At 43.5% G+C, this 21,039-nt stretch overlaps 1 protein-coding gene and 1 long non-coding RNA gene across 3 annotated transcripts in view; one reads left to right on the top strand and one right to left on the bottom strand.

Annotated features, from left to right (window-relative positions):
* Positions 1 to 21,039, bottom strand: part of LOC137377149 (uncharacterized) — a 152,047-nt gene that overhangs the window by 54,500 nt on the left and 76,508 nt on the right. For both annotated transcript variants that reach the window (XR_010976366.1, XR_010976367.1), the window contains one exon: positions 13,316 to 13,395. This is a non-coding gene — a long non-coding RNA (uncharacterized lncRNA). The remainder of the gene's footprint in view (positions 1 to 13,315; positions 13,396 to 21,039) is intronic.
* The window catches only part of LOC137377141 (broad substrate specificity ATP-binding cassette transporter ABCG2-like), a 111,471-nt gene that overhangs the window by 35,584 nt on the left and 54,848 nt on the right, over positions 1 to 21,039 (top strand). Inside the window, exons 2-5 of the mRNA XM_068046501.1 lie at positions 2,496 to 2,701; positions 8,080 to 8,139; positions 15,087 to 15,201; positions 17,898 to 18,050. Of these exons, the coding sequence (XP_067902602.1) occupies positions 2,511 to 2,701; positions 8,080 to 8,139; positions 15,087 to 15,201; positions 17,898 to 18,050 (519 nt within the window). The 5' untranslated portion in view covers positions 2,496 to 2,510. The remainder of the gene's footprint in view (positions 1 to 2,495; positions 2,702 to 8,079; positions 8,140 to 15,086; positions 15,202 to 17,897; positions 18,051 to 21,039) is intronic.

Here is a 21,039-nt window from a genome sequence, read left to right as displayed (position 1 = left end):
TTCAATTCTGGATACTGCCTGTGTGGAGTTTGCAAGTTCTCCCTGTGTCTGCGTGGGTTTTCTCCGGGTGCTCCGGTTTCCTCCCACAGCCAAAAGACTTGCAGGTTGATAGGTAAATTGCCCCTAGTATAGGTAGGTGGTAGGGGAATATAGGAACAGATGAGGATGTGGTAGGAATATGGAATTAGTGTAGGATTAGTATAAATGGGTGGTTAATGGTCAGCACAGACTCGGTGGGCCGAAGGGCCTGTTTCAGTGCTGTATCTCTAAATCTAAATCTACGAGGAATGGTTGAACAGGTTGGGCCTAAACTCATTGGAATTCAGAAGAATGAGAGGTGATCATAATGAACTGTTGATGAGCTGAATGAAGAGTACGAACCTTGCCCAGCTGGTCCTGGTGAGGCAACCCGGAGATCGTAAGTTCAAATCCCATTGGGAAAGCTGTAGAACTTAATTCAGTAAATCTCTAATAATTTAAGATTATTAGCAGGGGGTGGGGGGAATTGTTACAGTTTGAAATGCACTGGTTACAAGGGCAGTGGAAGCAGATTCTGTGGGAACTTTCAAAGGGGAATTGGATAAATGCTTGAAAAGGAGAAATGTGCAGGACTGTGGGGAAAGAGCTGGGGGAGTGGGACTAATTGGATAGCTCGCTTAAAAAAGCTGGCAAAGGCATGATGGGCTGATCGGCCTACTGTGCTGTATATTTGTCACTTGTGCTCGCACCAGAAAATCACAACCAGTTCATTGATGTTCTTCATGGATTCATCCACCCCCTATCCAATCTGACTGACGCTTGAATCCATTCCCTCACTGATCCTCTTAAGAAGTAACTCTGTTATCAGCCCAATTGCTTCAAGAAGAAAGCTTATCATTCCCTTTAGGGTCAATGTGAATGGGCAACAAATGTGATCTTGTTAGAGTCGCTAAGACACCAAGAACAAATCTGATTTAATTTGAGGGAACATGATTGAACATCAAGAAGGCGCAGTCATAGGAATGGGAAAAGGCTATTCAGCCTATTCAACCCGTTCCACCACCGAATTAGATCACAGCTGATCTGTATCTCAACCTCATTTGGTTCCGTATTTCTTAATACCCTTGCCTAACAAAAATCAATCAGTCTCAGGATATGTATAGTAGAAAATGTTCTGATGAAAGGTCACTGACCTGAAACGTTAACTCTGCTTCTCTCTCCACAAATACTGCCAGACCTGCTGAGTATTTCCAGTATTTTCTATTCTATATTATATATAGTATGAAGTTCATTTTTGAAATGTTAAAGCTTTATTTTCAATGGTGGAAGAGTGCAAAGATTGTGGAGGAGAAATTCATTCGTATAGAACCGTTTCTAGTGGTGATATTCAAACTTGCGTCAAGCCTCCAGGGCCTCAGGTAGTGCCTCAGGCCAACATAGCCTGGGAGGCGTTCTCCATTGATATAATTGAAGAATGCAGGGCAAGTAGCAGCCAGCATCGCTGCCTGGCCCTGGGGAATTGATGTAAGCATGCATACGTGAACAAATGTAAGCCCATCAGTTTATTTCTGGATTAGTGTGTCAAACTTGTTGGGGTAGAAATAGGGTGTTATCATATCAACCGTCCATTAGAACTGAATATCAGGCCTGGTGTATAACAGGCAGAAGATATGATGGCACCTGTTTACTGCTACTGCTAAAGATGAATTTTTACCCCATTATTTGGTTGTTTTAACATTTCACACACTGTGATATTGAAAGTCACATTTTATATTGTTAATTAGTCTGCCATTTCCAGAGTACCATGTACAGTTCTGGGACTCCATACTAAAGAAGCACTGCTGAAGGTGTGAGAAAGATTTACTAGGACGATACCAGAACTGAAATGTTAGGCTGGGGCTCTTTTCTTTAGAAAGGGAAGACTGAGAAGTGAGAAGGTTTTGATATGGTAGATGTAGAGAAGAGGTTTACACTTGTATGTGAGACTAAAACTAGGGGGCCATAAATATAAGATCGTCACTAATAAATCCAATAGGGAATTCAGGAGAAATTTCTTTACACAGAGAGTGTGGTGAGAATGTGGAATTCGCTACCACAAGGAATAGTTGATTTGAATAGTATAGATGCATTTAAGGGAAGCTGGATGCATGCATGAGGGAGAAAGGAATAGAAGGTTATGTTGATAGGGTGAGATGAAGTGTTTGTGTGGAGCAGAAACACTGGCATAGCCCTGTTGAGCCAAATGGTCTATTTCTTTGCTGTAAATTGTATTTAATTATATGGTCTTTATTTGAGCTTGTATTGATAAACAAGATGAAATTATTCCCTGAATTTAAATAAGGAAATCTTTCAAGTCGTTTTTCTTTTTGGGAAGTGACTTTATGCTTCCCACTTGTCGTGGCTTTATTGTAATTTTGCAACATTTGTGTTGCAGATGATGGGGAGCAGGGGGATATTGAGGAACAATTTACTGGAATGTAAGTCTGAAAATGCTTGTTCCCTATTTCATTCATCAGTGGTAACCAGCTAACATGGACAATAGTGGCTGTGTCAGCGATTTGCAAATGGATAATGTACCTGCTACCTTGGAACAAGTGGGCAAACATGAAATATCTAATGGATCAACAGTCAGCTTCCACAACATTTGCTACAGCGTGAAAGTCAAGAGTGGTTTTCCATGCTTCTGCAAAGCCAATGTGAAGGAAATCCTATGTGATATCAAGTATGTATTTTCATTCTTTGATTTGAATTGGGGGTGGAGGTGTAGCTGTCATGTGGAGAAATGGGGTTTGTCTTGAAGTATGTAAATTCTGTAAAAGGGACTACAGTGTCACCATGTTAAATAGTGGAGAACGTAACTGGAAACTCTGGCCTCAATATTAATGTGGAGCGTGGGGAGAGGGTGCTGGGAAGCATTGAGAACCCAGCAAAGCTGGGAAGGGACTTTTTAGAATAACATGCTGCAGTCATCATCTGCCCAGCAGCCTGAGACAGGAGGCTGCAGTCAGGGACCCATGGGAATGTTGCCTGGCGGTTAGTTGGTGTTGGTGGGGAGGGGGGTTGATGGAGGGGCTGAGAGTTTCCACATACGGAGGCACAAGAGGACGGAATTGGAGGAGCACAGAGATCTCGAAGGCTTGTTGGGCTGAAGGCGATTACAGAGATAGGGAAGCGGGGAGGTCATGGAGAGACTTGAAAACAAGGATAAGAATTTTAAAGTCGAGACATTGACATAATCGGGATATTGTTGAAAACCAGCCTCCGAGAAGTGACACTTTTCGAACACGTTGCTTTTAACATCAAATACAAATGCCCAAAAGCAGAAATGGGAGATGGAATGAACTGCTGTTTGGCTGAGATCTAAAGCACCAGCCAATGCAATGACACTGGAAATCACCTCGAGAAAGTTAATGTGTTCATCAGTAGTTTATTGACTGTAAATTCTTTGACTGACCCAATAAAACAATTATCTCTAAAGATACAATGCCAATGCACGATACTTGTTCATCATTAACCTGGTTTATGATGGTGAAATATAAGCTAAAGGTAACTTAATCTTCCCTTTCAGTCACAAAAATTGTTGTGCACATGATATACTCAGTGACTTTATTCACTTTTTCCATACATATGGTGTTTTCTGAGTCCCAATACCCCTTTCTCCATCCACTACAACAGAACCTACGAAAATGTATAACTGTCAGAATCTGATGTGTGAGATTAATCTGTGTGTTAGTTGTCGAGTGCTAAGATTGGTGCTTCCTGCGCTATCTTTGGACTTTCCTTTAAGGTCACTTCCAAATAATCTGTATGTTTACAACCACAAAGCTCTGGGTCCGTCAACGCCTCTGTTTTAAAATTATTATTCTTGCTTTCAAATTCCTCTATGGCCTCACCCCTCCCTATCTATATCTGCCACCAAGTTTCAGGGCTCAGAGTTCAGTTATGTTCTCAGTTTATCTGCATTTTCAAAAGGGTGGAAGAGCTCATTCTTAAAGTAGTCCTGTGCAGGTGAAGTTTTCGATCAAAGAACAAAGAAGAACAAAGAAAATTACAGCACAGGAACAGGCCCTTCGGCCCTCCAAGCCTACGCCGATCCAAATCCTCTATCTAAACCTGTCGCCTATTTTCTAAGGGTCTGTATCTCTTTACTTCCTGCCCATTCATGTATCTGTCTAGATACATCTTAAAAGACGCTATCGTGCCCGCGTCTACCACCTCCGCTGATAATGCATTCCATGCACCCACCACCCTCTGCGTAAAGAACTTTCCACGCATATCCCCCCTAAACTTTTCCCCTTTCACTTTGAACTCGTGTCCCCTTGTAATTGAATCCCCCACTCTGGGGGAAAAAGCTTCTTGCTATCCACCCTGTCTATACCTCTCATGATTTTGTACACCTCAATCAGGTCCCCTCTCAACCTCCGTCTTTCTAATGAAGATAATCCTAATCTACTCAACCTCTCTTCATAGCTAGCGCCCTCCATACCGGGCAACATCCTGGTGAACCTCCTCTGCACCCTCTCCAAAGCATCCACATCCTTTTGGTAATGTGGCGACCAGAACTGCACGCAGTATTCCAAATGTGGCCGAACCAAAGTCCTATACAACTGTAACATGACCTGCCAACTCTTGTACTCAATACCCCGTCCGATGAAGGAAAGCATGCCGTATGCCTTCTTGACCACTCTATTGACCTGCGTTGCCACCTTCAGGGAACAATGGACCTGAACACCCAAATCTCTCTGTACATCAATTTTCCCCAGGACTTTTCCATTTACTGTATAGTTCATTCTTGAATTGGATCTTCCAAAATGCATCACCTCGCATTTGCCCTGATTGAACTCCATCTGCCATTTCTCTGCCCAACTCTCCAGTCTATCTATATTCTGCTGTATTCTCTGACAGTCCCCTTCAGTATCTGCTACTCCACCAATCTTAGTGTCGTCTGCAAACTTGCTAATCAGACCACCTATACTTTCCTCCAAATCATTTATGTATATCACAAACAACAGTGGTCCCAGCACGGATCCCTGTGAAACACCACTGGTCACACGTCTCCATTTTGAGAAACTCCCTTCCACTGCTACTCTCTGTCTCCTGTTGCCCAGCCAGTTCTTTATCCATCTAGCTAGTACACCTTGGACCCCATGCGCCTTCACTTTCTCCATCAGCCTACCATGGGGAACCTTATCAAACGCCTTACTGAAGTCCATGTATATGACATCGACAGCCCTTCCCTCATCAATCAACTTTGTCACTTCCTCAAAGAATTCCATTAAGTTGGTAAGACATGATCTTCCCTGCACAAAACCATGTTGCCTATCACTGATGAGCCCATTTTCTTCCAAATGGGAATAGATCCTATCCCTCAGTATCTTCTCCAGCAGCTTCCCTACCACTGACGTCAGGCTCACCGGTCTATAATTACCTGGATTTTCCCTGCTACCCTTCTTAAGCAAGGGGACAACATTAGCAATTCTCCAGTCCTCCGGGACCTCACCCGTGTTTAAGGATGCTGCAAAGATATCTGTTAAGGCCCCAACTATTTCCTCTCTCGCTTCCCACAGTAACCTGGGATAGATCCCATCCGGACCTGGGGACTTGTCCACCTTAATGCCTTTTAGAATACCCAACACTTCCTCCCTCCTTATGCCGACTTGATCACCTGGAAACAGCTCAGCACAATAAACCAGTCACAACAACTTGCATTTATATAGCGCTTTTAACGTAGTAAAATGTCCCATCGCTTCACAGGAGCGGTTATCAAACAAACTTTGACACTGAGTTATGTGAGGTATTAGGACAGGTGACCAAAAAATTGGCCAAATTTTAAGGAGTGTCTTACAGAAGAAGAGAGGTTTAGGGAGGGAATTCCAGAGCTTAGGGCCTCAGCATCTGAAGGCTGGGCCGCCAATGGTGGAGTGATTTAAATCGTAGATGACCGAGAGGCCAGAATTAGAGGAGGGCAGAGATCTCAGATGTTTGTAGAGCTGGAGGAGATTTCAGAGCTAGGGAGGGGGGAGGCTAAGGAGGGATTTGAAAATAAAGGGAGAATTTTAAAATTAAGGTGTTGGTGGACCAGGAACCAATGAAGTTTAGTGGGCACCAGGGGTGTTGGGTGACTGGGACTTGGTGCGAGTTAGGATATGGGCCGTAGAGTTTTGGATGAGCTCAAGTTTACAGAAGGTGGCAGGCTGGCCAGGAGAGCATTGGAATTCAGGTGGAAATTTTCCTTTTGCTCGAAGATTAGGGCTGCTTCATTCAGCTTCATCAATGCGGCAGTTTACACATCACAAAGTCTAGAGTGGCTGGCAATTATCATCAATTAACATCATGTACTGATACTGCCAATAACTCTATATGACAGATAAGGACACCCAATCCTCAGGACATCAAAACTGTGAAGTTCATTCACATGTTCATGGCTTTGCGATTTTTAGCCCGTCCTCTATTTTCAACCTTGATGTTATGGACTGCAGGCTGTGGCTCTTCGACTTGGTTCCTCTGCCAGTTCCTTCTTGTTGGCTGCATGTCTGGTGTGCAGAGGAAATCGATTATCGATGCTCGAGAGTGTGCTCCCTGCTGCATAACCTTGTGACAATGAAAGACTAGCCCGTACCACTGCCTAGGCAGCAGGAGGAGGACCAGGAGGAACATTGACCATTGGTAGCCTCTTGCTGCCAGAGCTCTCAAGACAGCTTCATGCCAACCAACCCCAAAACACTGCAATTCTTATCACTAACATGTGATTGCCTTCCTGCAGACCTGCTTTATGGTTCTTACCCTCACTTCACTAAAAACATAAACACAGACACAAAAAACAATTATCCTGAAACTCAATTTTTAAAATTTTTTCATGGGATGTGGTCATCGCTGGCCAGGCCATCATTGGTTGCACATCCCTAATTGCCCTTGAGAAGGTGGTGATGAGTCACCCATGTGTAATATTTAACAGGAGTAGTTAAGAATTACTCTCGTGAAACTCCTTAGTGCCTGCCTTGTGTGCTTGTTTACCTACCCTAGTGCTGTTCTGAGATGTTTCCCTAGTGGCTACTGCTTGGGAGGCTGCTGAGTTTCCATTGGGGCTACTTCAGATGGCTGTGTTGGTGACGTTGAGCAGTTCCGCCTGCTGAGGACCTAGTTGAAGCCTGCAGCTTCTTGGTCTGGACTGGGCCAGTCGGCTCAGTTGATTGTGTGGCACTGACCGAGGGCACTGGCATGTGGGTAGTAGAGGAGCAAGCATGCTGTCGTCCTGAGAGAAGGCAGCAGGTGCCTGTCCCCTGAAGCAAAGGCCACTCTCCTGGGACTACGCCTTGCACTCCTATGCATGTGATCAGGTGAACAGAGTGTAGGAGTGATGTGATGTTCTGGCGGTCCCTGTCAACACTGGCGCCCAAAGCCAAGATGGCAGCCATCTGAGCTTCCATGGCAGCAGTGTGAGATCAGATTTCTGGGCCAAATTCTTTTTCGTGCATCTATCCTGTGTTTTCCTTTCTTTGTTCTACATGCTACTTGGATCACACCGCTCTCTCTCTTGGTCTCTCTCCACAATATTATTGGATCTTGTTTGCTTTATTTGCCTTGTGTTGGAAAATTTAAGTAGCAATTAAGCTGCAATCCACAAATTACTGATACATAAACGACAACATGAACTTGCATTAATGTAGTGCCTTTAATACAGTGAAACGTCCCGTAGCACTTCACAGGAGGAATATCTAACAAAATTTGATACTAAGTCACGTATGGAGATACTAAGGATGGTTGACCAAAAGCTTGGCCAAAGTAGGCCAAGGTGCTACTGTTAAATAACAAATGCACACAGTTTAGTTTAGACTAACATTTGTTGTAATCACTTGTTTTTATTTTGTTGTAAAATCTCAGTTCTGATACCTCTTCAACTAATTTATTTTCCTGTGTGTATATATTTTCTTTTCTTCATGCAGTAATGGTGAATCTGGGTGTGCAATTTTAACAGATATGAGTCACATAAACTACATGATTTGTTTAGGACATTTTAATTTTGCTTTTGTTTTTGCCAAATAGAATCTTGTGTAAGGTTCAAAATATTTACTTGACCTTTGTTTCCTTTTTTTTTCGCAGTGGCATCTTGGGGCCTGGAATGAACGCTATCCTAGGTCCCACAGGCAGTGGAAAGTCTTCGTGAGTATTACGGTTACGTAGAATTGCATCACATAAACAGCACAGGAACAGCCTACTTGTTCTGATGCCAGATCACTGACCTGAAACATTAACTCTGTTTCTCTCTCCACAGATGCTGCCAGACCTGCTGAGTATTTCCAGCATTTCTTGTTTTGAATACAGAAACATCCCACGTGGCCTCACTAGTCCATGCCAGTGTTTATGCGCCACACGAGCCTCCTCCCACCCTTCTCAACCTTTCGGCATATCCTTCAATTCCTTTCTCCCTCATTTGCTTATCCAGTTGCCCTTAAACGCATCCTCCTTTTCACGCTGCAGCTGTACAGAACCTTAGACCACACTTGGAATATTGCGTACAATTCTGGTCGCCACACTACCAGTAGGATATGGAGGCTTTGGAGAGGGTACAGAAGCGGTTTACCAGGATGTTGCCTGATCTGGAGGGCATTAGCTATGAGGAGAGGTTGGATAAACTCGGATTGTTTTCATCGGAACAATGCAGGTGGAGGGGCGACATGATAGAAGTTTATAAAGTTATGAGCGGCATGGACAGAGTGGATAGTCAGAAGCTTTTTCCCAGGGTGGAAGAGTCAGTTACTAGGGGACATAGGTTTAAGGTGAGAGGGGCAAAGTTTAGAGGGGATGTGCGAGGCAAGTTTTTTACACAGAGGGTGGTGAGTGCCTGGAACTTACTGCCGGGGGAGGTGGTGGAAGCAGGTACGATAGCGATGTTTAAGAGGCATCTTGACAAATATATGAATAGGATGGGAATAGAGGGATACGGTCCCCAGAAGTGCAGAAGTTTTTAGTTTAGACAGGCATCAAGATCGGCGCAGGCTTGGAGGGCCGAATGGCCTGTTCCTGTGCTGTACTGTTCTTTGTTCTTTATCACTCCATCCGATAGTGATATTCACACATCGGGTAGTGTAAATCTTGAGCTCTCCTCCAAAATGCTACTGAGGCCTTTGGTCAAATGAAACTTTCAAAACTGGGATTAATAGATTTTTGTTGAGTAAGGATATTAAGGGTTATGGAACTAAGGAGGTTGGATGAAGTTAGGATGCAGACCAGTTATGATCTAATTGAATGGCATAGCAGGCTTGAGGGGCTGAATGGCTTCCTATTGTTCTCCAGTTGTTTCTAAGTTCCACATTCTCACCAATCTGTGAGTAAAGAACTTTCTCCTGAACTCCTTATTGGATGTATTAGTGACTGTATTATATTTATGACCTGTAATTTTGGACCTCTCCACAAGTGGAAACATCTTCTCTGCATCTACCCAATCGAACAGCTTTCATAATTTTAGAGACCTTTATCAGCTCATCTCTCAGTCTTCTCTTTACGAAAGAAACGAGTCCCAGCCTGCTCAGTGTTTCATGATAGTTATAAGCCCTTAGTTTTGCTGTCATCCTTGTAAATCTTTTTTTGCAACTTCACCAGTGCCTCTATTCTTTTCTGTAAAATGGAGACCAGAACTGCGCATAGTGCTCCAAGTGTGATCTAAACAAGGTTCGATACAGGTTTAATATAACTTCTCTACTATTGATTGCTATTCCTCTAGAAATGGTTTGTTTGCATTTTAATTTTTAGCACCTCCTGCTACCACAATGACATGTAGCACTTCTAACCTAATAAGGTGTCCCAAGGCACTTCACAGGAGCCTTATAAATCAGAATTTGACATAAGGTGATATTAGGGCATTTAGCCACAAGCTTGGTCAAAGAGGTAAGTTTTAAGGAGTGTCTAAAATAGGATAGAGAGGCAGAGAGGTTTAAGGAGGGAATTCCAGAGCTTAGGGACCTGGCAACTGAAGGCACGGCCGCCAATGGTGGAGCGATTAAAATTGGGGATGCGCAAGAGGCCAGAATTAGAGATTACAGAGACAGTGAGGGATGAGGCCCTGGAGGGATTTGAAAACTAGGATGCAAATTTGAAAATACCAGCATTTCTTCACCAGAAGTCAGTGTAAGTCAGCGAGCACAGGGCTGATGGGCAAAGGGGACTTCATGCAAGTAAGGACACGGACAGCAGAGTTTTGGATAACCTGAAGTTTACGAAGCATAGAATGTGGGAGACCAGCTCAAGTCTGGAGACAACAAAGGTATGAATGAGGGTTTTCACAGCAGATGAGCTGAGGAAAGGGTGGAGTTGGACGATTTTACAAAAATGGAAATAGGCGGTCTTAGTGATGGCATGAATATGCGGTCGGGAGCTCATCTTGGGATCAAACAAGACACCAAGATTGCGAACAGTCTGAGAGTTCCCCGGGAGAGGGACGATTGGTGGCTAGAAAATGGAGATTTCAGCAGGGGCCAAAGACCATGGCTTTGGTCTTCCCAATAATTAATTGAAGGAAATTTCTGCTCATCCAGTACTGGATGTCAGATAAGCAGTCTGACAATTTAGAGACAGTGGAGGGGTCAGGATAGGTGTGGGCTATGGCCAAGTGCTGGAAAATGGGATTAGAATAGATAGGTGCTTGATGGCTGGCACAGATATGATGGGCCAAAGGGCCTGTTTCTGTGCTGTATGACTCTACGACTCTAGTGAAGTAGCACTGGTTGATGTCAGCACACATGAGAAAACTGATGCTGTGTTTTTGGTTAATGTCACCGAGGGGCAGCATATAGATGAGAACTAGGAGGCCAAGAATCGATTGTTTGGGGACACCAGAGCCAGTGGCATGGGAATGGGAAGAGAAGCCACTGAAGCTGATACTCTGGCTTCAATTAAATAGATAAAATTGTAATCAGGCGAGTGCCATCCTACCCCCGTCTGGATGACAGTGGAGAGGCGTTGGAGGATGGTGTGGTCAACCATGTCAAAAGCTGCAGTCAGGTCGAGAAGGACGAAGAGGGATAGTTTATCTTTATCACAGACACTTTAGAAATACTGCCACTATCAGTAGAAAATATGACAGAAATTTATGGCTTACATTTTTAGTGCTTTGTACTACACAATGATTGTGTTTTACATAAATCATTGATGCTGTGAAACTGCACAAGGGATAGTAATTTTGACTAAATCCGCAAGTTGAGGGTCAATTTGCACAAACAAGGGGAATGGGCCAATAGGGGTAATTGCAGTGTTAAGCTTAACTGGGGGTTAGGGAGCATTTTTTAAAATTTATTCATTCACAGAATGTGGGCATTACTGGCAAGGCCAGCATTTATTATCCAACCCTAAGTGCCCTTGAGAAAGTACTGGTGAGCCACCTTGAACCATTTCAGTCCTTTGTCATAGCAGTTTGGCACAACTGAGTGGCTTGCTCGGACATTTCAGAGGAGAGTTAAGAGTCAACCACATTACTGTCGGTCTGTATTCGCACCTGGACCAGACCGCGTAACAGTGGCAGATTTTTTTCCCTTAAGGCCATTAGTGAACCAGGTGGGTTTTTATGACAATCCGGTAGTTACGTGGTCACCATGACTGAGACTTGCTTTTAACTGAAGATTTTTAAAAAGGCTGCGTTTGCTGACATGCAACCATTAGGTAGCGCAGTACTGGCACATGCACAAATGCAGCCTCACCCACTGAAACATCACTGTCTGTGACATCTCAGGCAGCTGCCAGTAATAAAGATAATGCAGCTCAATTTGAAATAAAAAAACATTGAACCCAAGCCCCCTCGTCCTCAGTGGCCACAATCGCCACCTCCACCACCCCCCTCAACAGTAGTCCGCTCTCTCCCGCGATCGCTGCTTCCATTGCTGCATTCAATTTCCCGCTCCATCCTGCGATCACCGCTTCCCTCTGCTGCTCCCTCCCGCGCCCGCCTGCTTGCCGTTCCCTCCCACCGCGCCTCTGCAGGGAGAAGCAGCGGGGGGGGGGCGTTAGCGGCATGCGAGTGGTGAGGGGGGAAGAGATGAGGTAGGAAGCGAGCGGCAAGCAGTTGGGAGTGGGAGAAAACGATGGGAGTGGTGATCATGGGAGGGAATGGAGTACTGTTGAGGGGGAATGGAGGCAGTGATTGCTGCCGTTGAAGGGTGAGACAACACTCGGACATCATTATATGGTGATGTCGCCGTGCGTGCGCAGACTGATGCAAGCTGGCAAATGTTCGGACACACTGATGATGTCGGCAATTGCTCTGCACATGCTCTGAATGTCAAGAGACACTTCATTTTAAATATTATTTATCATTTATTTATCTCAGTATCTTTATACTGTAAGGGTAGCAGTTCAGGAAATCTATGTAGAGATTGTGATCGAAGGTGACCCAGCATTGTGAGGTAGGGAATCTGGTGGGGTTAGAGGTTATATATATCTAGGATCCCTGAGTATAAAATGAAGAATACCATACTCTGCTTATATCAGACAAAGATTACCTCCGCATTCACTTGGAGTATTGTATCCAGTTTGATCCCTGCACTTGGTAAAGGATAGTGAGGATCTGAGGAAGATGCAGAGAAGAATGACCAAAATAAATGTTTTTCACAGAGTCATAGCTCTCTGGGACAGACTACCAAAAGATGTGATTGGTATGGATTTACTCCAGGCCTTTAAAAGAGAATTTGACAAGTTCCTGAGGGTGAAGGACATTTCCTGTCACAGAGAGTAAATTTAGAATTAGCTGTGTTTATGATAATTATGGATGAACCACAATGTCATGGAGCTTGCTCGAATGCCTTAGAGAGTTTGAGAATAGATCATGAGGTTAAGGGGTGGAGTCAATGGGTGTAAATGGCTACACGATTGTCGGGTAGATACACTATCATCTTTTCTCGTCCCTTTTGTTCATAAATATGATGCTAAAATAGTTTTATTGAAGAAAAACGTTGAACATTAATTTACAGTTGAAGCAGACTGGATTTATTGATGGTTGGTAATTTACTATCAATACTTTCTCAGAGTCCTCCAGTGGGATTGAAATGTCCAAATACAGCTGATGGTATATTATTTAGGTAGTTGCTACTTGGGTTCAGAAAACGGAATTACTGGGGCGAATTTTACCAGGCCCCCGACATCAGGAGTTATGGTGGGGGGGCCCGGAAAATACCTCTGGGAGAGGCCCGCCACAGGCCTCAAGGCTGGGAAGGCCCCACTCCATATTATTGGCGGTGGCAAAGCCTCCTGGCGCCCCCCCCCCCCCCCCACCCTGCCCCCCACTGCCGCTCGGCGACAGGGCCAAAATCTACATATGTTAATATATGTTAATATTTGAATTAATGCCTACCTGCTGCTGCCAGCTGTCCTGCTTTGATATTCCGATCGGTGGCCGGGACTCCCGTGCCTTTGGAGATTCAATTCGGAACACTGTTGGGGAGAGGGGAGCAGGTAAGTTTTCAAGGCGGAAGGGTCATAGTTTATAAACTTTGAGGGCGGGGGAAGGTCGGGATCGTAAGGTAAGTTTTTTTTAGGGGGAGAGGGCAACTAATAAATTGTTTATTCATTGGGGTGGGTGGGAGAGGGTCATGAAACCTTTATTAAAATTCTCATTTTAAATTTATACAGCCTATAACTTTAAAAGTTTAAATGACGTGCAAGGGCTCCAAACCCTTTATAAATGGCGCTTAACGCTGTTGCTGGGGATGCAGCGCCCGTCCCCTCCATGTCATTGGGTGGGTGGGGGGTGGGGGGGTGGTGGTCCGCCCCAGCTATTTAAATGAGCCACTGTGATCAATATCGCGGTGGCTCCGTGACGGGCAGTCCATGCAGGCAGACCGCTGTTTTGGAAGCTCGCTGCCGAGATTGTTGATGAGCTAGTAAAATGCAGCCCACTATTTCAGTTAGACCTCAATTATTAATTGGCATAGATCTTTTAAAAAAACACTCATATTTATTCTGGATTTGCAACCCGCAACTGGCAGCTGAAACGATTATAATCTGGCTTTGTGCTTTTGCGATGATGCTTACAAGGGAGATACAGGATCTCCACAGTGCTGGAGTTGAGCTTCTGTCACAATAATCAATCCATCATAATGATTGCCTACTTCCCTCTTCGCTCCTGCCTCAGTTCATTTATTGATGAAACCCTCATCCATCTTGTTGTTATCTCCAGAATCGACTATTCCAATGCTGTCTTGGCCAGCAGTCCCATCTTCCACCCTCTGTGAACTTCAGCTCATTCACAGTTCTGCTACCTGTTTCCTATAATACCATAGGTTTATATCTCCCAGCTCCTTAGCTTGTTGTGCCAGTCTTGGTTCAGTGGGTAGCACTCTTGCCTCTGAGCCAGAAGATTGTGGGTTCACGTTCCACTCCAGAGACTTGAGCACAAAATCCAGGTTAACATTGCCAGTGCAGTACTGAGGGAGTGCTGCACCTTTCAGATGACATGTTAAGCCAAGGCCCCATCTGTCCTCTCAAGTAAACATAAAGGATCCCATGGCACAATTCAAAGAACAGCAAGTTATCCCTGGTGAGCGATCGATATTTAACTCTTAACCAACATCAGTAAAATAGATTATCTGGTGATTAATACATTGTTGCATGTAGGAGTTTGCTGTGTGCAAATTGGCTGCAGTTTTTCCTATATTACAACAGTGACTACACTTCAAACGTAAATCACTTTGGAACATCCTGAGAACATGGAATGTGCGACAGAATACAGAGAAGCTCCTACTCGACTTCTCAGATTCCCAATTAGCTATAAGTTTTGCTATTTAACTATGAATGATATAAAAGCAAACTAGACTGTATAAAAATAACAACAGAATGTATGACTTCAATTAGTGTCTGAATTACTTTAGTCCAATTATCCTCTGATCTCTAACCCCCGATTCACCTGAAGATTACACTTGATCCCTTTTTGGACACAAAGGGAATCAAAGGATATAGGGATAGTGGAGTAGAGGTAGATCAGCCGTGATCTTTATGAATAGTGGAGCAGGCTCGAGGGGCCTACTCCTGCTCCTATTTCTTGTGTTCTTGTGTCCTGATTCTCTACCGCTATGAGAGAACAGCTAACTGCTATAAAATAACAACTGCTCTATTTTACTACCTAGGTTACTAGATATTTTGGCTGCCCGGAAAGATCCTTCTGGCTTGAAAGGACAAGTCTTGATTGATGGTGCTCCACAACCTTCGAACTTCAAGTGTATCTCTGGTTATGTTGTACAGGTGAGAATACTTTTGCTGCATCTTCTGAAAAAGACACTTGAAGCATTGTGGTATTTAGGAGATCCCACACAATAAATCTGATTTTCAAAGGCTCCTCTCATACACATACAGCCTTGTTGCTTGTTGTTTGGCAGGGGTTGAAAAATCATGCAATTGACCTCAAATGACCTACATCTCTTGTTTTGAACCCTGGAGGCAATGATGAAGGCATGCCATCATGATTGGTTGCTCCTGCAACACTTTCCGATGACCGAGTTATCTAGCAAGAGAGCAATATTATTTTGCAGTAAAATAAAAGCAAAATACTGCAGATGCTGGAAATCTGAAATAAAAACAAAAATTACTCAGCAGGTCTGGCAGCATCTGTGGAGAGAGCAATATTATTTTACATATTGATGCAGCTGCTGGAAGACAATTGTAGTCGTCTTCGAACTGGCATAACTGTGAGCAGCTGAAGGGGTGTTTACATTCTACATTAATGCATTGCCCATTACATGGAATAAAGCTCCCCTTGTTATATTACAAAGGAGCAAAATGTGAGCATGCTACAGTTTAAAGGCCGGCTACCCGACCCGGACCCAATGACATGTCGGGTTCGGGTCGGGTTGCACTTCCACTTGGGCTCGGGTAGGTTCGAGCCGGGTCAGACACGCTCTATCACCACCTCAGGCAAGTAACTTTAATGTTAATTTACTTTTTGCACTTTAAAGGTGGTTTTGTTAGTTATTTTAAGCTTGTGCAGGTAAGGAACAAAGTGAAAAATGGAAGGTAGGTTAACTGATGGTCGGATCGGGTCGGACGCGGAAAAAATGGAAGGACTTGGGCCAGGTGGGGCTCGGATGGGGTTCTGTCGGGCTCGGGTTGGGTCTCGTTTGCAGACCCGAGCAGGCCTTTACTACAGTTGGCCTCCACTGGATTAAAGAGTGCAAAAATTGGTCAGCATTTTAACTCCTAATTTACTATCCTTAGAGTTTATGTATATGGACTATGGTGAGGAAATGACCAGTGGTGTTTGTGAGTCCTTCCTCTCCTTGTCAAGTCCACATCAATCATTTCATCCTGGAGCGTAGAAACTAGAAGCCTGTTCAGATTTACATCCCTAATTCTTAAGGAGGTTCAAGGAGTGAAAGTAGAGGAAATATAGTGCAGTCATGTTCTGTCATAGGTGGATATATTTTGATATACTTTTGTAAACACTAGCAAATCTCCCAGAACTCTGCTTATTGCCTCAGTGGGTAGTATTCTCAGCTCTGAGTCAGAAGCTGTGGGTTCAAGAATATGTGTGCATAACTTAGGCCGACATTCCCAATGCAGTACTCAGCGAGTGCTCGTGGCTGATCTGCGACCTTACTCCATGTCCCTTAATAGAAATCTATCAGTCTGAGATTTAGAATAGAATAGAATCACAGAAGGTTTACAGCACAGAAAGAGGCCACTTGGCCCATCGTGTCTACGCCAGCCGGAAAGAAAAGCCACCCAGCCTAATCCCACTTTCCAGCATTTGGTTCATAGCCCTGCAGGTTATGGCACTTCAACTGCACATCCGGGCACCTTTTAAATGAGATGATGTTTTTTTGCCTCTACCACCCTTTCTACTGCCATTTGTGGAAGAGAGTTCCAAACATCTACCACCCTTTGTGTGTAGAAGTGTTTCCAAATTTCACTCCTGAATGGTCTGGCTCTAAGTTTTATGTTATGTCCCCAAGTCCTAGACTCTCCAACTCGTGGAAATAGTTTCTCTCTATCTATACTATCCATTCATCTTAATATCTTGAAAACTTTGATCAAATCATCCCTTAATTTACTAAATTCCAGGGAATACAACCCTAGTTTGTGTAATCTTTCCTCATAATTCAACCCTTGATGTTCACCTAACTCTCTGGTAAACTCCCTCCAAGACCAATAAAGCCTTCCTAAGATATGGTGCTCAGAACTGAACACTATAGCATAACTTCTATGCCCCTTGTAGTCCTCTAGATATGAAGCACAGCCTTCCATTAGCCCTTTTGATTATTTTCTGTACCTGTCCATGACATTTTAATGATCTGTGTACATGGACCTCTCAGTCTTTTTGGATCTCTAATGTTTCTAGCTTTTCACTATTAAGCAAATATTCTGACCTTTTTAGGTCCAAAGTGCGCAGTCCGAGGTACTATAGTTCAGGTAAAACATTAAACTGAGGCTCCCATCTGCCCTCTCGGGTGGATGTAAAAGATCCCATGGCAATATTGGAAGAAGAGCAAGGGAGTTCTCCCTGGCGGCCTGGGCAAATATTTGTCCTTCAACCAACATTACTCAAAACAGATTATCTGGTCATTATCATACTGTTGTTTGTGGGATCTTGCTGTGTGCAAATTGGTTGCTGTGGTTCCCATATTACAGCAGTGAGTATACTTCACAAATATTTCATTGGCTGTTAAGTGCTTTGGGAAGTCCTGAGGTTGTGAAAGACGCTATATAAATGTGTCTTTTTTTCATTATTCCTTCTTTCTAGGAACATAGGAACCGGAGGAGGCCATTTAGCCCCTTGAGCCTGTTCCGTCATTCAATGAGTTCATGACTAATCTGATGTCTAATTGAATTGTCAGCTATCCCATATGTTACTTGAACATTTGGCTTGATCTAATAATGATTTCTCAGCTTGATCAATGCACTGCCTGTTTTCTTAACCTCATCAAACCTTTTTTGTTTTACAGGATGATGTGGTAATGGGAACACTAACGGTGAGAGAGAATTTACAGTTTTCCGCTGCACTGCGTCTACCGAGGAGTATTCGCAATAGGGAAAAGAATAAAAGGATTGACCAGATCATTAAAGAGCTTGGACTGACCAAAGTAGCAGACTCCAAGGTATAAGATTGTTCTGATCCTGTTCTCTGCAGAATGCTGAAACACTACTTGATTTTTTTTTGTCCTTATTTTCATGTGTAAGACTTAATGGGCCAGAAATTGCAGGAAAAAAAGCAATGAGTTTAGTGTGTAAGACATACCTGCAGAAACTTAAGGTGCGAAAGACATGTGCCATGAGTTGCAATTCGCCACTATTTCCTGGACAATTTGTGCCTCTCGATTTAAAAACAATAAATTACCATCTGGCAGAGAGTCTCCTCATCACCTGTTGTGAATTGCTGGTTTGCACCATAAGTACAAAGTAATCTTGCTACAGTTGTTTAGGGCTGGAATTTCATGTTGTAAGGACCCTGTTAATGACATGATTTATGGTCCTGATTTGAAACTCAAACCTCTCCGGCCCAGGAAAGGAATAATTTAGGCTGTGGCATCTCATTTCTCCAGGTAGTAAATGGTCCCTAGCGTTTTTGTCAAATTTTTAAATTTAACTTTTCCTTTCCCTGTCTCTTAATCCAACCTTTCTTTCCCTTTCTTTATTTCTTTTCTGTATCCAATTTGACTCAAATTCACCTGATTTCCTCCTTTGTCGTTCTTCTGTTTCATTTCCTATCCTTAAATCTCATTTGTTAAGGAGATAGACTTCTGCACCTGATGATCGGGAGGTTGCAGATGTCCTGTTTTCCTCTCACAGCGCTGTTATCAGCTCATACTTCAAGCAAAATGCTGCGCAAAAATAATACAATTTAAAGGGTAAAGTTAGAAAATCCAATTCATTGTACTCGTGTGACATGGAATTTCTAAACCAATATATGGCCTCCAGCACATTGATAAATATTAAATGTATGCCTTATTAATGGACAGTTCTTCACAGCAGAATGAGTTTTATTTCAACCCTGCAATTCCATACTGCTAGCTTTCAGTTATGTTTAATAGCTGTTTTACACCCTGACTAAATATTAGTGGATGGAATACTGGGAGGACTGCTCTACAGGTGTGCTTCCCTTTCATACCTGATTTCCTGTAGTCAGTGTGCCCTGGTAATGGGTGCACCGAGGTGGGATTCACCCACATATCATGTATTTATAGGAGAGCTGGAACCTCAATACTCCGACCACAAACCCATCTTCACGGTGACCAGGAACCCATCGCCTCTTCAGTTAAGCTTCGTAATGTGTCCTAGATAATTTTAATGCATTTCATCCAGGAACAGCCAAGATCGATCTCTGGGTATTACTCAGCACAAACACGAAAGGCTGAATGGCCTCCTCCTGCAATTCTATGATAATGCAACATGATATTGTAGCCATGGTAGAAACATGGCTGCAATTGCGCAAGACTGGGAACCAAATATTCCTGGCTATAAAATTTTCAGGAGAAAAGGGAATTTTTGCTGTATCCTTTCTCTCTCATCGCTAGTGGAATTACATATATATAGACTGAAATTTTTTTTAGACACATTTCTGCATTTGCAGATGATGACAAAGTAGATGGCAGAGCAGATATGAGAAACAATGCAATAAAAACAAGAAATGCTGGAACCACTCAGCAGGTCTGGCAGCATCTGTGGAAAGAGAAGCAGAGCTTCGGAACTGACCCGAAACGTTAACTCTGCTTCTCTTTCCACAGATGCTGCCAAACCTGCTGAGTGGTTCCAGCATTGTTTTTATTTCAGATTTCCAGCATCTGCAGTATTTTGCTTTTATTTTAGTGAGAAACAATGCAATTGGATTGAGCATGATGAGAGTTTTTAGGGTGATGGCTTGCCTTTCTGTTCTCAAAGGCAATAAATGAAACTAATCCCATGGCCCTAAATTTTTTCCAGCCTAAAATGTTTTTGTTGTAATGCCTTTCTATGGCTCCTGTTCGAAGCCAATTATCAAGTGCCCTAATCACCTTCCCCTTAAATTAGCCATCAATCACCAATGCTTGTCAGATTTTCAGAAAATCAGTGTATAATCTTCATTTCCTTCTCTGCCAGTATTGTTTACAACAAACTGTCGATGCCACCTTCCTGAATCTACGTAGACTGCTCCTTAACCAGTTCTGTTTCTCCATGTGGTACATTACAGCGAATGTGGTACTATTATTCAAGAAGGGTAGCAGGGATAAACCAGGTAATTACTGGCCGGTGAGTCTAACATCGGTGGTAGGGAAGCTATTGGAAATAATTCTGAGGGACAGGATTAATCTCCACTTGGAGAGGCAGGGATTAATCAGGAATAATCAGCATGGCTTTGTCAGGGGGAGATCATGTCTAACAAACTTGACTGAATTTTTCAAGGCGGTGACAAAATGTGTAGATGAGGGTAAAGCAGTTGATGTAGTCTACATGGATTTCAGTAAGGCTTTTGATAAGGTCCCACATGGGAGATTGGTTAAGAAGGTAAGAACCCATGGGATCCAGGGCAATTTGGATCCAAAATTGGCTTAGTGGCAGGAGGCAGAGGGTAATGGTCGAGGGTTGTTTTTGTGATTGGAAGCCTGTGACCAGTGGTGTACTGCAGGGATCGGTGCTGGGGCCCTTGCTGTTTGTAGTGTACATTAATGATTTAGACGTGAATATAGGAGGTATGATCAGTAAGTTTGCAGATGGCACAAAAATTTGTGGTGTCATAAATAGTGAGGAGGAAAGCCTTCGATTACAGGATGATATAGATGGGCTGGTAAGATGGGCAGAGCAGTGGCAAATGGAATTTAATCCTGAGAAGTGTGAGGTGATGCATTTTGGGAGGACTAACAAGGCAAGGGAATATACAATGGATGGTAGGACCCTAGGAAGCACAGAGGGTGAGAGGAACCTTGGTGTACTTGTCCATAGATCACTGAAGACAGCAGCACAGGTAGATAAGGTGGTTAGGAAGGCATATGGGATACTTGCCTTTATTAGCTGAGGCACAGAATATAAGAGCAGGGAGGTTATGATGGAGCTGTATAAAACACTAGTTAGGCTACAGCTGGAGTACTGTGTACAGTTCTGGTCACCACACTA

Source organism: Heterodontus francisci, chromosome 1 (assembly GCF_036365525.1).
Source record: "Heterodontus francisci isolate sHetFra1 chromosome 1, sHetFra1.hap1, whole genome shotgun sequence".
In the NCBI taxonomy this organism is placed as follows: domain Eukaryota; kingdom Metazoa; phylum Chordata; class Chondrichthyes; order Heterodontiformes; family Heterodontidae; genus Heterodontus; species Heterodontus francisci.
This window is presented reverse-complemented; position numbering and strand designations above follow the sequence as displayed.